Source organism: Myxocyprinus asiaticus, chromosome 7 (assembly GCF_019703515.2).
Source record: "Myxocyprinus asiaticus isolate MX2 ecotype Aquarium Trade chromosome 7, UBuf_Myxa_2, whole genome shotgun sequence".
Taxonomy (NCBI): Eukaryota; Metazoa; Chordata; class Actinopteri; order Cypriniformes; family Catostomidae; genus Myxocyprinus; species Myxocyprinus asiaticus.
Window position 1 is genome coordinate 50578114 of NC_059350.1, and position 17310 is coordinate 50595423.

The following is a 17310-nucleotide window of genomic DNA, read 5'->3' on the forward strand; positions in this document are numbered from 1 at the left end:
TTCAGCATATTTTGATAGGTTCTGTTGTGTGCTGCAGAATGAGACCAAAGACACAAACACCTCACAAAAAGGTAAACATACTTCTCTTGTCACCCCCCGACCTCCCAATCTTCCCCTTTCTAGTGATGATGACATTCCACAGGAAAGTTCCAGGCTGTCACACTTTCAAAAAATGCTGTAGAAATGTGTGGGAGAGTATAAACAGCACGGCAGTTACATAAGCACCAGACCGCCCGGTGGGACCCCTTTAACTCCTGATATACAATCTTACCCATGCCTTTATGTCTAACACATATTCAATCACGTTAACAACAAGTATTCACATTGCTAAGCTAAAGCAACATTACTAGTATGTCATGAATAGACTGCTGGAATTATATGTAGAGTTGTTGGCTAAGGCAAGCAACACTATTACTATTGCTCATACTTGGTGTTGGGGGTTTTTCACTTCATCACTCAGCTTAAGCATTTCTCTCCAGAGTATTTAGAATCGCTTTGCAATCTCGAGATCGCTACGTCCAATCAGAATAAACCTAGCAGTGTAAACAATATCTGTAGCCATTTGCCGATTTCAATGATTAAATGCATGTCTTCTGTTTATATGCCACATCAGAGATATGGTTTTCATTACAGGTTACATGTTTTCATTAACTCTCTCTCTCTGTCTGTACATTCCTGCTGTAGTTATGTAACTTCTCTTCCATCTGATCTCAATCACACTTTCACTCTCTCTGTTTCAACCCTTTTTCTTCTGGTTCTCAGTTGCTCCATCTGTCTCGGATCTGTATTAACCATCATAAACCAACCACAATTTATCACAATGGCTTCACTCTGTCGAACGCAAACATTTGTGGTGTATTTAAGAACATAAAATGATCAAATACAGTCTTTTTTTCTTTGGCAAAAGTGGGCCAAAGTTTGTTTTTGCTTTTTATATTAGACAGTGTCTAATTGATGAAGCCCTAAAAGGAAATCTTGCATTTATGTATTTACTGTATGTGTTTGATAACGGCCCCAAAAAGTATTGTGGTGGTATTAGTGTCAGAGAGCGAGACAAAGAGACCCAAGAGCAGAGGAACAGTTCAAAGGATTTATTCACAAAATATGAATAATCTTTGTGCTGATGAAGGCCGAGGATCCTGGCACCGGCTGCAGTAGCAGGAAGGGGTTTTGGAGAAGAGAGCGCACTGTAGCTGCACAAGGGGCAATCCGTGGAAAGTGTGTTCGTAGACGAGTGTGTGCAGTGTGGAAGTCAGGAATAGATTTGTGGAATCCTTTGTTGAAGCGTAGTGAGTTGCAGAACAATGCCCAGCAGACTTAGGCAATCTTTCTCCTGACACGTGGGCAGATATGAGGTGTCCTCAGTGGACAATCAGCTGACATGCAGCAAACTAGAAGGCAACCACACTCCCGACATGCGGGCAGAGATGGGCAGCCAAACAGATACACGAGACAGGACCAACTAGGCAGAGAAAGTGAGGTAAGTTACTTCACATCAAACAACAATCTAAAGCAAAGATACTGAGAACACAAAGGGCTTAAGAAGGGAGTGAATTATAGAAGAACCAGGTGCTGCTAGCACGCTAATTAGTGGCATGATCAGCATTCCCCTGGGAACAATCAATATTCCTATGGAAACACTGATTATGCATGCCGGCAGCGCCTGCGAGACATGAGGGAGAGAAAATAACAAAACATACAAAACAAACCGACAAACTCACCGGAGCCGTGACAATTAGACGGTAATACCATGGTACGTTTATAACATGGTACTCTTCGATTACTATTACTCCAATGAAGCTACTTCAGAGAATACCATAGTATTAGAATGATACATGTCCAAATAAACATGGTATTATCATGGTACATATTCAGAACACAGTGGTTAAGGTGGCCAAAATAAGCAGAAAATTATAGCAAATTTTTGGTTGAAAAGGATATATATCGAGATATGAAATGTAATGAAAGTTATTTAAAGTTAATAATGAAAAGTATAATGAAAGCGATCTCATTCAAGGCCAAGAGAAAAATAACATTTTAGTGCATAAAATAATGTAAAAGTAACTAATGATGGAAAATAATCGAAATATAATGATTACAACCTATAGGTTGTTTGTAGTGCAACTTTTGATTGGAACATGCATTCCCTATCATGCATTTGCTTTCTGCATAACCGTAATAAAAACAATAAAAAAAAAAAATTCTACCGATTGACACATTTCTACCAATATATTGATATAACCAGTGTGTTGCCCACCTATAACAATATTATTACTATGGTACTTTTTTTTTTTTTGTGTGTTTATAAAGCTGTTTTTTTCAGGCTGGATCAGCTAATGTGCATGCATGCTCTTGGGTTGATTGACAGGCGATGTCTTTATCTAAACCATGATTGGCTCTTTTACCTGTAAAATTGGCATTCCAATTTCTCACACACATTTTAATACCAGTGGTCCGTCTCTTCTAAACTGTCTCCATATACACTATATTGCCAAAAGTATTCAATCACCCATCCAAATAATTGAATTCAGGTGTTCCAGTCACTTCCATGGCCACAGGTGTATAAAATGAAGCACCTAGGCATGCAGACTGCTTCTACAAACATTTGTGAAAGAATGGGCCGCTCTCAGGAGCTCAGTGAATTCCAGCGTGGTACTGTGATAGGATGCCACCTGTGCAACAAGTCCAGTCGTGAAATTTCCTCGCTACTAATATTCCACAGTCAACTGTCAGTGGTATTATAACAAAGTGGAAGCGATTGGGAATGACAGCAACTCAGCCACGAAGTGGTAGGCCACGTAAAATTACAGAGCGGGGTCAGCGGATGCTGAGGCGCATAGTGCGCAGAGGTCGCCAACTTTCTGCAGAGTCAATCGCTACAGACCTCCAAAGTTCATGTGGCCTTCAGATTAGCTCAAGAACAGTGCGTAGAGAGCTTCATGGAATGGGTTTCCATGGCCGAGCAACTGCATCCAAGCCATACATCACCAAGTGCAATGCAAAGCGTCGGATGCAGTGGTGTAAAGCACGCCGCCACTGGAGTGGAGACGTATTCTCTGGAGTGACGAATCACGCTTCTCCATCTGGCAATCTGATGGACGAGTCTGGATTTGGCGGTTGCCAGGAGAACAGTACTTGTCTGACTGCATTGTGCCAACTGTGAAGTTTGGTGGAGGGGGGATTATGGTGTGGGGTTGTTTTTCAGGAGCTGGGCTTGGCCCCTTAGTTCCAGTGAAAGGAACTCTGAATGCTTCAGCATACCAAGAGATTTTGGACAATTCCATGCTCCCAACTTTGTGGGAACAGTTTGGTGATGGCCCCTTCCTGTTCCAACATGACTGCGCACCAGTGCACAAAGCAAGGTCCATAAAGACATGGATGAGCGAGTTTGGTGTGGAAGAACTTGACTGGCCTGCACAGAGTCCTGACCTCAACCCGATAGAGCACCTTTGGGATGAATTAGAGCGAAGACTGCGAGCCAGGCCTTCTCGTCCAACATCAGTGTCTGACCTCACAAATGCGCTTCTGGAAGAATGGTCAAAAATTCCCATAAACACACTCCTAAACCTTGTGGAAAGCCTTCCCAGAAGAGTTGAAGCTGTTATAGCTGCAAAGGGTGGGCCGACGTCAAAATAAAGTCTATGGATTAAGAATGGGATGTCACTTAAGTTCATATGAGTCTAAAGGCAGATGAGCGAATACTTTTGGCAATATAGTGTATATCCACACGGGCAAAAGTCCTGCAGTTTATTTATTTAATCTTTCCTTTATTTAGATAGGAGCTTTACTTTTATGCCACTTGTTTACGAAGAAAAAGTTGCCCATCCTGCCCGAGAGCGTTCCAAAGATGACTGCAGAGTGGACTGACTTGCCTTGAAAGCGACTTTGATATATTAACCAATCACGACCAAGTACGCTGATAAACATGTGCAAGTGACTGCCCGCCATTGCCGTAGTAACTTAGAAAAGAGACCCGGCCAATGTGAAAGCCCAAACGTGACGTCTCGCTTATGCCCCGCTCACGGAGTATGTATGAATCCGGCGTTAGAAACTAATAACTTAACGAGGTCTGAAGATGCAGACTGCATCGAGTAGAACCTTCGAGTTGCCATCTCGTAATTCCGACATGACGTTAACGCGCCATTAGATCACTACATAGGCAGCAACTAGAACAATGAGTCAAACTGAGTTTGGTGTTAGCATCTTGCTAAGCTAATATTGTGATACTGTACGCATTAAAACCTAAAAATTAAGGACCTATGATGCTTTTAAATGCTAAGTAAGCTGTTTAGTATGTTTTGGAACAGAGCTTTATTTGTTTTTTCTTTTTTTTTTTTTTGGCTAATTTTGACTAGCTTACGGACATTATCACTGTGAGACAGTTTGTGGCTGTATACAGGGTGATTTTGGCAGTAGTATTCAGACAGCTCTTGTGTTTGAGTTTGGCAGTCAGTAGCCAGGACATGCTGAAGGAAACTGGGTGGGGCGCATCACTGTTTCACACCTTTTTGAAAACCAGCGCCAACAACTTGTGCAGAAAGAGCTCATTTAGGAGCCGCCTGGGAGATGCACGGTTATCTACACTTTTAGAAAGCAGGGCTGAGAATGAGATGGATAGTAAGAAAGTGAGAGGGGAGAAATGGGAGGAAAGAGATTTTATAATCGGTGAAGTAGAAGGAGAGATAAAAAAAAAGGTTTACTGAAGGCTGAACAAAAGGTTTAAACAAATTTCTCTCTAAGTGATGTTCCTGGGGCACTCATGATATTTTGAGGTATAAGAATATTTATATCAAAGTGAATCTTTTTGCTGTTGATATTTATTTAAAATGAAAAGAGTCAATCTTTTTCAAAGGACAATGCCAATATAGAGAGACCAGTGTGTATAGCAATATCATACACATAATTTTATGATGGCAAATTCGATTTTCTGAAACGGAATACTTATTTTGCACAATATTTACTATAGTACTTGACAGAATTCACTACAACATTAAATATGTTGCTATTGGTTGATTTTGGAACATATGCAACCTGCTTTACCTCTGTGTTACTTATTGGTATGTATGTGATGTATCTCAAGAGTGAAACAGGATATTCAACAAGACAAATATATATACACACAAACACTAATTTACATTGTTTGTACCTTTTTATACTAGTATACCGCGCAACCCTACTCTTTCAAGTCAACATGATATGGTGTTCACAACCCATTTTACTTTCGTGATGTGAAGTATTTTAAGTGAAATAGGATATTCAGTGATAATTTTTTGGGATTTGGATTTCATCCATCTAGAATTTATTGGATTGTGAAAAGTGGTCTCTATATGGCGGTTGGAGGGAAGGGATTGAAAAGGAGGGATTGGCAATGTCAGCCGAAAAGGAAAGTTGTTTCAGAGGCGGAGCAATATATTACATTTTGATTAAAATGACAAACATGTTCTATCTTTGGAATAACTGATGAATCGTTCACAATGAACAATTGAACATGTATTAAGAAATCACATCAAGGTTTAATTTGATTTCATGTTGACTTTGTCACCATCATTATTGTCATTTATTCACAGAAATAATCCACTATTTCTCTACCACAGAATATTTACCCCTCTTCCTCTTTTTCCCTTCTCTTTTAGGCATCATTCTTCCTCCATTTACGCCTATGGTATCTGCTCCATTGACCAACCCCAGTGTCCCAGGAATCATTGTCTGATTCAACCCATCTTCTGAACCTGAAGATAAAGTGGAGATCAAATTCCTAATATCACAAATCCAATTCTTATTCCCATTTTTGTTTACACAAATGGAAAGGAGAAATTCAGCCTGCATTAGACGAAAGGAAGTAAAGATGCCAAAAGCAGGCGATGTCCAGTTTTCATTCGGACAGCAATTTTAAGGATGATGATACTGAGAAGGTTTTTTGTTCATTTTATTTTCGGCACACCATCTTTCCATGATATGATTCCTTGGAGACTCTGAATATAGACCTTTGAGAGGTCAAATTGGGATCAGACACTCAGTGAGTTGGGTTTTGGAAATCCAGCATTCTTCTAGATTTGATGTCTTTAAGATACCTCAAGATTGTGAACTCAAGGGTGTTGGGTATTTCAGAACTGGATAATAGATGCCAAAACCAACTTCCAGAGAACTTAAACAAGTAGAAGAACATCGCAAACTATAGCTGTGAGTGGGTTTGTTGGCCCTTTTTGGGCCCCAACCCAAATCTCAGCCTTCGGCCTATATTTCTGCAGATTTGGCACCCATTTCTTACTCCCCCAACCTCCACCATTCCTTGAAGACTCTAAATATGGATCTTTGAGAGATCCGACTGGAATCGGACACCCAGGTGAGTTGGGTTTTGGAAGCCCTGGGATTAGATGTGTCAAGGTTGTAAACTCAAGGATGTTGGATATTTCAGAAGTGGATTATTGATGCCAAACCCTACTTACAGAGAACTTTGAGAAGAATATCTCCACAAACTAGGGCCGTTAGAGGTTATGTTTGCCCCTTTTTGGGCCTCAACCCAAATCTCAACCCCTTCCTCCCATTTGTCACATTTGGCACCCATTTCTTACCCTGTGACCTCCACCATTACTTAAAGACTCTAAATATGGACCTTTGAGAAATCGAGATGGCATCAGACACCCTGTGAGCTGGGTTTTGGAGGCCCAGCCCAACTCTCTCTTTCCTGGGTTGGATGCTTATTAGATTCCTCAAGGGTGTTGGGTATATCAGAAGTGGATTATCTTTTTAAATGCCAAATATCCCTTCCAGAGAACTTAGAAAAGGAGAAGACCTCTGCAGACTAGGGCTGTGAGTGAGTGAGTCTGTTGGCCCTTTTGGGCCAGAACCCAAATCTGAACCCTGTTTTGTGCCCATTTAGCACCCATTTCTTGCCCCCATCTCTACCCAACCTCCACCATTCGCCCCTCACTGGCCACGGCAGTCCTCCCTCCCCGTTCCCGCCCCCACCCTTCCCATTCCCCTCACCACACTCCTCACCCCTCGACCCAAGTTGCTATGGCCACCGGCACTACCACCACTGCCCGCGAACACCTCCTAGTGGTGCGGAGGCGAACCCCGCATATGCGCTACACACTAAGCCCGGAGAATCTCCGCAGCCTCTCAGCGCAGGGAAGTTCTGTGAATGGGAGGAGCTCCAGAGGAGGAGCCTCAGAACCAATGGGCCTACAGCGAGCCAACAGCGACACCGACCTGGTGACGTCGGACAGCCGTTCCTCTTTAACAGCCTCGACGTATCAATTCACACTCGGGCGAGGACAAAACCTGGTCATCTCTTGGGACATCAAGGAGGAAGTGGATGCCACTGACTGGATTGGGTTGTACCATATAGGTAAGATGTTTGGGGGGGGGGTAAACGCATAAGCTGTGTCCCAAATAACACACTGTCTGGTCTATGCACTCGCCATTTAGTGTATAAATGTGCAAATTTGCGGTATCGTCTCAAATGGACTACAGATGTTTTTTTGTACCACAAAGAAGCGGTTGCTTTATTCAGCTGAAAGAAGTGATGTTTCAAATGCACGCTATGTGTTTTCGCTAGCTTTAGCATGTTAACCAACCACAGTCCAACAATTACATGTCAGGTAATGTACATAATCACACAGCTTGGGATTACGATAAAGCATTTACTTTACATTTGCAAGGTGCTGTCTTCTGCTGGAGAGCAGATGTTTGTCTCTTTTCCTGCTCCACTGAGCTGAATTTGAACAGGCTGTGACCTCAGTTTATTATGAGAGAGACTGAGGTGAATGATCAAATGAAAGCATCGGCTTAATTGTGCCATGTCATTAGCTGCCTTTTATCTTTTGTTACTCTCTCTTTCTGTCTCTCTTTGTACATCAAGCCTTTACTCGAACTGAAGGATACATCTAATTACTCAGCGTTATTACTGATGGCATTGAGGGCCCATAATCGCTGTAGTTTTGATTTGTAGAGGAGAGGTAGGAGGATCAGCTAAACCTGTCCCAAGAGACTTTAAAAATTAAAAATGATTCCCAAGAGAACAAAAAATGTTCAACAAACATTTTCATTGTCAAATAGTCGTTTGATCTCGTTTAACATAACATGAGATCATATGAAACTCTAATGATGGCACGAGAGGAGCACTGCAGCTTGCGCCAGACTGAGGAGAGGAAGAAAAAACAGCTCACAGTCCAGACGCACACTAAACTTTCCATACAGCTTTAGATTATGTAGATTGCAAAGTATGAGGGAATTATACAAAAATATAAAATAAGTAAAAACAGAAGCACTCTCGTTGTGGAATAAGTGGAGCTGGAGCTGCCGCTCCGCTGAAGCAAAACTTGCGTGTCGAGCATCTTTAAAGGAAACACCCCGGCGTTACATCTTTAATGCAGTTATATTTAATGCGTTATAGCTTTATTAAAGTTCAAATAATACGGAAGCAGGTCATGTAAATAGCTACAAACTCCGAAACTGACATTTTTCTGTGCGTTCAGCGCCTCTTCTATGAGTTGCGTGAAGTGTCCCAATCTAAGGGGGAGAGATTGAAACTGCATCCGGCTGAAGCACACACTGTCGCGCGGACGCTCGTCCCTCTAATGCAGCTAGATTATAACGTGATGGCTCGCAACTTATTGAATCATAATATATGTGTCACTGTGCATTTGTTATCATGAAGAAAACTGGCAAAACGCAGCTTTATTAATATGAGAGAGTTCGTTTTTTGTGAGCTAAAGATGGATTGAAGTGAACAAAAAGATGAGAGAGTGTAGTCTTCGCCCCATATTACACTGCTACAAAATACGTTTTTGATTTGTTTTTGTTTTGGCTTGTTTTCCAATATAAATATCTAAAACTCAATTAAAACAGCGTAAATTTTCTTTAGCAGCTATACTGCAGAAGACAAAATTGTTATCTGAGAATGTTGAATATAATATTTAAAATACAAATATTTTAAAATATCAAAAAATCTTTTAAAAAAAGATGCATTCACATGAGAAGCAGCATATAATATATTTAGACCTGCTTTTAGAGAATAGAGCTTGAATATAAGTATATTTTGTCTTTGCTGCAGTCACAGAAGTATAACCAAGTGAAAAAATACACTTATATACAAAATACACCTATATTTAAGATACATTCTCTTAAAGCAAGTCTGAATATCTTTGTATACATATGTTGCTTCTCAAGTAAATGTATTTTTAGGCAATTTTGAATGGAAAACAAGACACACACTTGATTATATGATATTTTTGCAGTGAATTTTTTTATTGAAATAAAATTAATAAAAAGTATTTTTCCCTTTAATTCAGTGAATGTCATTTAGAGGTATTTTTAAAAGATGATTTTGTCCTCTTTATTGTTAGTAAGCACATTTAGTACAACCTTTTAAGTCGGGGCACAAGCTGAATAGTTGGTTAAGAGCTAATGATTAATCATTGCAGTAATCACCCGAATAGTTGAATAATCGTTCTAATAATCGTTAGATTAGTCAATTATCAAAATAATCATTAGTTGCAGCCCTACAGTCTGTTTTAAGTTAGAGCATTATTACAGTGTTTTCAGAGCGGTTCTGTGCTCCACATCTCCATCTCATGCTTAGAGTAACAGAAGTGCTCAGAGTTCGGTTCCGTTTGCTTACATGTGCTATGCGCTTTATTTACAGTAAACCAGTGCGTCCTGCGTGAAGCAGATTTTATTATCATCTGCTATAGCAGCATCTTAGTCTCTGCCATAAACAGGTGTCAAATGCGTAATACAAGATGGGGTATAATTCAAACATCTTTATTAAATAATTGCTGAGCAAACAGCATTAACAGTAGGACCTGTAGACTCCAGAAATATGCGCTCTTCGTCCATTCACATGTAATTTTTTTACCTCACGAGAGAGCGTGTTGCTCTTATTACACTCCCAGCAGCAACAAAAGAAAGCAGAACTAATATTACCAACATCTAACAGAATGAAAAGGAAGTGACATACATGTAATACATCTTTATAAAATATTTAGATACTATAATACAATGTATTGTTAAATGAAATATAATAAATTAATGAATGCAAATAATTAAATGAAATGTGACAAACAAAACTTTCACTTTAAGTTTAATTACACCAATGGTTTATCAGTTCAACTTCAGTTTTACATTAAGCCTCGATTTAGAACTATCTTACATACAGTAGAGAATCGTTTGTATAAGCCTGCTTACAGAGTACAGAGTCAAATTGAATATTTTGTGTTTAAAAACAGTATTTTTGACAGCAAAAAGTAGGCAACAACTATGGTATTACCAACAGGGAAATTCAGTTAACAGTGACATTGAGCAGAAAGCTTACATATAACCAGTTTTGCCAGAGCTGCTGATAAAAAGTTAAATGATCTGCATCAGACAATTAGATGAAAAGAAAATTGGAGATAGGATGTTAAAATCCTGATTTGGAGGTTACCCCATGTGACTCTACCCTCCCTAGCAACCGGGCCAATTTGGTTGCTTAGGAGACCTGGCTGGAGTCACTCAGCACGCCCTGGGATTCGAACTAGCGAACTCAAGGGGTGGTAGCCGGCGTATTTTACCACTGAGCTACCCAGGCCCCAATTGCAGTGTATTATTTAAATGTATTATTATGCTTTGCTCTCATCTCCACCCTTCTATGGCAGCTGTAGTATAGAGCACATGGTTTAAGGGCCAGTTGACAGTCATGGTCAGTGAAAGGTGATCCCTCGTATTACTATAGCCAGCCGAATGGAGCCATCGATCTGAAGTGGGAAAATCCTCTGTGGCCTGTCCCAGAGAAAAGCCTCTGCTCAGGGACTGTGCCAGCCATTGATCTGCTCAGAGCCTCTGGAGCTCCATTCATAGCCTTGGGAGTGACCGAGCCTGACGTATAACCTGTGTTACAGAGAAACCGAGCAACTGGCTTAATCTGGATCATATCTTACAGCAGAGTTAACCTGACAGAGGTGTGATGTCATTTGGGGGTTTAGGGAATAAGTGTCTTTATTAGTTGCATTGAAAATGGTAGTAAGTTTGCTTATATATTCATTGAATTCTTTTAAGTCTGGCCTCATATCTATAGATTAAAATAATCATGATTAATCTTATGATTTTTGTTTTTTTGTTAAAAAGATTTATATCTTATTTTAGATGTGCATTCAGTTCATCTTTTAAGATAAAATAACAAAATAATATATATTGAAGATACTAGTGTTTGCAGCAGTCCATCTCTTCTCATTCAGAGGTGATATTCTTCTTTGCTCGTACGTGATGTTTAATACTTGAGCTTCTATGATAATTGCATCTTGGCCACACAAAGACTGCAAATGATAAAATCTCACGAAACCTGTCATGTACATGCCCTGGTCATTTTTCACCCCAAAATCAAAAGAAATATAAGAAATGTTATATTATTTTTTATTTTTTTAGAGCATAATAAGATTTTATTTATTATACAAGCTTATATGCAGGACCATTTTTTTAAAAATGTTTTTATTTATATATTTTATTGTCATGACAAGCACATTTTCGGCCAATTCTCATTGCTGTAATACAAAAAATATCATTCTCATTACGGTAATGCAAAAAAGAATATATTTAAAATAGGGATGTCCTGATACTGCGCTCATGTACTCGTACTCATAAAAATGCTCCGATACCAAAACAGATACCATCTGACATACGAATGTCATTATGGTGCAGACGCCGGCTGTAGCGGGATGTAAAGCTCCTCCATGGCTCATACAGGGAAAACACCATCAAAGCAATGAGCGCTCTGTTTGTAGCAGATGACAGTGAACAGCGCAAATTCACTTTTTAGCACGAGGCACATACAGAGTAGGTATTTATTTATTTAAATAGCAGTCTTCTGTGGTTTAATAATCACTTTGAGTCACGCAGCAACCTGATTTTCCAGAGTGGGATGCTACCGTCTTATGTGAGAGCTCCTTGATCTTAACAACACAGAAACACTTCAAAATAAAAGCTCTGCCAAAAGAAAAGCTTAATTTAAATAAAAAAAAAGTATGACAGAAATGCAATATTCACTGTTATACTACTACTATTACTGATAAATATAATAATAATAAATTAATAGTAAAAATAGTAATTTATTCGATGCTTATTTTAATAATTTTTAAAAATGTAGTTAATATATTATACACATTTAATGTATGTTATATACTTTGTGTGCGTGTGTGTGTGTGTGTGTGTGTGTGTGTGTGTGTGTGTGTGTGTGTGTGTGTATATATATATATATATATATATATATATATATATATATATATATAACATTTTATTTTTTAAAGAAAAGAAATTCAAAAGTAAAATGCATTTGGTTTGTTCTTGATCATGTGCTAGAAATATGTCCTCACTGAACTTAGCAGGTTTTTCCAGGAAACAGGTTGATGTAAGGCGCTGCTCCACTGGAGATGGAGGTGATTGATTGTTACGGGAGTCATGTGACAGAAGAGTGAATTGTGGTTCTTGTAGATGTGCTTTAACAGAGGCTCAGTGTCAGCTCTGTGATATACTTTCACATGAGTTGCTATAGATCACAGTACACAAGGCTAGTCTGTTCAAACAGTCACTGACAAAATGAATGGTGCTGTCCCACAATTACACATCACAGACTACCACAGTACCTTGAATGGAACAGCAGCTCTAAACCTTTCCTCAAAAGAATCTCACCAGCAGTACAGCATCTTTTAATGATCAATTTCTTTGAGTGTGAACTCACCTTTAATCCAAAATCTCATTGACCACCTGCACCACATTACACATGTCCTGATTGGCTGTGAATGTGTGATGTCATGCAGCATTTCTTTTTTCAGTGTGGACAAGTTGTCGACCAGTATATCGCCGATATTCAGATTTTTTTAATAATCCGCATCGGCTGATAAATTTTCCCGTTTGGCCAATTTTTTTTTCTTGAGGGCGCCGAAAATCGCCTGCTTGCATGTGATGCGTCTGAGACATGTAAACAACCAGTCATAGTTCGTTTTGTTGTTACTTGCCATCGTGTTACTACAATAATAGACGGGTGTGCAGCACAGTGTTATTTAAACGATTCGCATATCAGAGCCGCAGTAGACGCATTTGAGCTCATAATGTTAAAGTGCTCACCTGTTTCATTCTCCCTCTCTCTCCTCAACAGTTCCCGTAACTTTAACTGTCTTGTCTAATGAGAAAAAGGCAAATATCAAGAAATATAATATCATATACTGTCTGCAAATATGCACATATCTCGTTTAAACAGATGTAATAAACCAGCCTCACACAACTTCAGCAGATCCAGCGTCCTGTGGAATGCTCATAAATCTTCCTCTAAAGCACGTATTCTAACAGTCTCTCCTCAACAGTTCCCTGTAACTTTTCTTATGATAAAAGGCAAATATCAATAAAACTTGTATTATATACCAAGAGAGTTTAAGAGATTTGAAAATATGCAGATATCTCGTTTAAACAGATGTAATTCACGAACCTCACGAAAATCCAGTGTTTTCTTCCCGTCAAGCGCTCATCTAATATCTTCCTCTGAAGCACATATTCTATAAGCTAGAATAAAAACTTAAGGATCAAGAACAAAAGTTCCTCTAATTCACAAATCATGTCGGTCCGTCCTTGACAATCCAAGCAGGCGATCCAGGCTGTTTAAACTGTCAGGAGATGGATCTGCACGAGTGCATGAGTGCAACTTCAAGGCTGCATCTGAAACCAGGAAAATGCTGCCTCCGGAGCCTGTATACGAAAATAAGGTGCTTTTCAAACTGTTCGAAGACCAGTTTCCATAAGAGTTCCATTCATTCAAAACAGCTGTTAGTTAAGCCATTAACTGATTAGGCAGCAAGGTAGCAAGTCAGCTGCCTACATTTTTGGATGCAGCCCAAGGTAAAATTATTCACTATCACTGTATGTACAATTGGTTTGATACGATATTTTTTGAGTAAATGTGATTGCTAACGTGGACATGCCATTCATGACGCTGGACTACTGTGTGTACTGTTATTTCCTTCTTCCTAATATATTAACAATGTCTTCATGTACAAATAAATTACTAAAATTTGATGACTAAACATAAATCTGTAGAAACTGCTATGTACCATTTAAAATACAATATTTTCTTTTGTTTTGTGTGAAATTGAGCAAATATAGTGCTATGTAAGAGTTTATTATTAATATTTTTTTAGCAATTTTAAGTTTGTTATTTAATATATTAAATTGTGTGATATATCGGCACCCTGCTCTCTGGATATCGGCATCGGCCATTAAAAAACCCATATCGTTCGACGACTAGAGTGGACAGACAAATTACTTGTTGCTGCCAACATAATCACACGAGAAGTTGGCATGTTGTTTCAAGAGACCCTAGGATCAAACACATTATGCTGAGTCACCCACAAGTGCTATCTCCCATAAGATATTTTTGCGTCAGCTCAAGCGTGTGGCGCGACCCTGGCGTGGGAGACCCAGGTTCAGATCCCGTGTTGAAATCAGGAAGTAATCGCGCTCGCATAATCAGTGACAAATGCAATTCGGAGTTTGCGTTTTTCGCTCTAACATTACATTTTTACTTCACTGATGGATAGGTTTAGGTTTGGGGTTTAGGTTGGGGATTCAGTTTATAAAATATGCATTCCTCTTCAGTGTATTACATCCCGTACAGCTGAAAAAAACTCGTTCACAACTCGCTTTTGTCACTCCTCCGTGGACATTTCACCTGGAAAATAAAGCTCACTCGTGCCCATACATTCAACAACAGTTACAGCTTTGGCCACTGGGGGCAGTGTTTCGAATTTCAGTTAGCATAGACTGATTTCAGCTAAGGAGAAGTCAACCCATTGTTTCCGATTTCTCTGTAAGATCAGTCTGTGCAGGCAACTTGTCGCATCACTACTGGTTAGGACATGGTTTAATTCTCCCTAATAGAACTGATTGCTTAATTGGGTGTTTTGTCATCATATGTTTTTCACTGTTTTTGTTCAGATACTGTTTGTCCTGGAGCACAGAGTGGAAGGGAGAGAGTGAGAGAAACACATCAGTGGGTCATTGGGTCTCCGGTTTGTGTGGCTGTATTGATTATTCAGGCTCAGACTGGAAATGAAAGCTAATGTGCTCATGAATGCAGTTTGTCTGCTCTGAATCACTGCCAATCAATTAATTTGTGCCCTCTTTTTACCTGCCCCTAGATATCCTCATCTATCAAGGAGATTAATTGTATACATTAAGCATCAACTAATTAAACTTGATATTTCTTAAGCATTTTCTCTATAGAAATATATGCAACTGGTAGAAAAAGATACAAACTTAAAACATGCTTTATTAGTCATGTGATCAAATTTTGATTTACAAATCAAAGAGATTAGCTTACTGTTTGTATTTATGGGTGTTTCTTTAACTTCGGGCAATTTCATGTTCCAGGGGTTAATTCTAGTCCTAGACCCTTTCAATATTAAACTATGAAAATTCATTATAAAAATATAAATTATTACATGTTTAAAGCTCTGATAATCTAAACAAAGAGTGAAAAAAACAAAAAAAAAACAACAATATTTAAATATTTATTGTGTGAAAATGATTTCTGACCGTTCCACAGTTGTGGCATCATTTCCACCACACCAAACAATTTGTCTCCTCCTGAGACCCGAGCGTGACTGCTGTGTGCATTTTCCATTCCCCTTTTGTAACTAGTAGCCTCTAAGAAACATGCAAAAAAGACCAAATAGTTTTCCTAAACATTGATGTCCACAAATGTGGACAGTGTGACTAAGTTGTGTAATATTAAATAATACCATGCTATAGAAAGTCAGATTTTTTCAAATCAAATTGTTTATTATGTTACACAGGAGTGTTGGTTATTCAGGTTTTTCAAACATTACAAACATTAAATCAGAAATGAGCATTAGTAATTCTTATTCAAAGTATTGGCCAGCATCATCCAATCACTTCCAGCCATGTTAAAATCAAATTTTGCAGGAAATGTTCTGAAACTATTTTCTAATTACCATTGGCCCATGTCTGCCAAGCATGTTGAGTGGTCCAAACATCATCTGCAACCTGAATCTGAACTTTTGACCTGTAGCATTTGGTTGCTATAGAATGCTCCCTTGTTCTCTAATTAGGGAATGACTTAACCTTCAGTGTCTGTCTGCACTGGTCTCAGAACAGTTTGAAATGCACCTTATTATAACTCTATATAAAGCCTCTGAAAGCAAAATTTTCCAGCTTTTGGATGCATCCATTGATTCTCAATGTGATAATGCACAGTGAATATACGATATTTTAAAGAAAATGACCATGCCGTTTCGCGATAAATCAATGACATTTTTAAAATAGCATATCGGATGAAACTGGAGTTTTTAATGTAAAAACAGATGTATCAGATGTAGTTTTGTTGCCGTTTCTCCCAAAGACAAACTCAGCTGAGATCAGTGGCGTGTTGTTTTGTCACATGACTCAGTGCATCGAAAGTTTAACCCTTTAATGACAGCCTAGAATTAAATTATTAGAGCTGTCGGAATTAATGCAATAATCACATGTGATTAATTAAAAAGGTTTAACACATTAATTTTTCTTAACACATTTACTGTTAATGCAACATAAACCAGCATAAACTCTTGTTGGGAGGGCAGAACCTTTGTAATGTGTCCGCCCGGAGTCATTGTGGTGACGGACACACCACAAAAGCGCTCCCCTTAGGGAATCATTGACAAGCGCTAAGAGGTCTAGGACCTCTTAGCGCTATTATTTGATGGACAAAACAAGCCCAGATGGGACTTGTGATAGAAATCAAGTATTTTCAGCACATTTTAATTACCACTGAAGCATACCAAGTCTTAACTATCACTCCGCTTTTCCCGTGGAGTTCAAAGCGGCGCTGGACGCTGGCGTTAATGCTCTGACGCGAATCATGAACGCAGCTTCACGATTGCTGTAACAAATCTGATAGCCACAGTTTACTGGCAGATTTATATTGTGGAGGATGAGAGTTTAAGAGATTTAATGCCAATTGCAATGAATACTAAACCTATGGAGACTAATTCTTTTAATAAGTCAACCTCCCAATCTATATCACTTGTGTGCAGAGTGTTTTTATTGGGCGTCATTTCCAGTGCACCAATCAATTGTACACAATAACACCAATAGAAATAAATTGTACTAAGAAAGTAAATAGTGTCAATTTTAATTTCATGTTAAGTGTATTACTAATCATATGTAGCATGTTTGTTTATTTAACATTTATTACATAATCACAAGAAGTCTATCTACTGTATCTATCAGTATATTGTGTTTATTATACATTCATGTTAGTATATTGAGTTACAGTATATAGCT

The 17310-nt window shown here is 38.8% G+C and overlaps 1 protein-coding gene across 2 annotated transcripts in view; it reads left to right on the forward strand.

Annotated features, from left to right (window-relative positions):
- Nucleotides 1–17310, forward strand: part of hecw2b (HECT, C2 and WW domain containing E3 ubiquitin protein ligase 2b) — a 94334-nt gene that overhangs the window by 20181 nt on the left and 56843 nt on the right. For both annotated transcript variants that reach the window (XM_051702767.1, XM_051702769.1), the window contains exon 2: nt 5634–7351. In XM_051702767.1, coding sequence (XP_051558727.1) covers nt 7018–7351 — 334 coding nt within the window. In that variant the 5' untranslated portion in view covers nt 5634–7017. The remainder of the gene's footprint in view (nt 1–5633; nt 7352–17310) is intronic.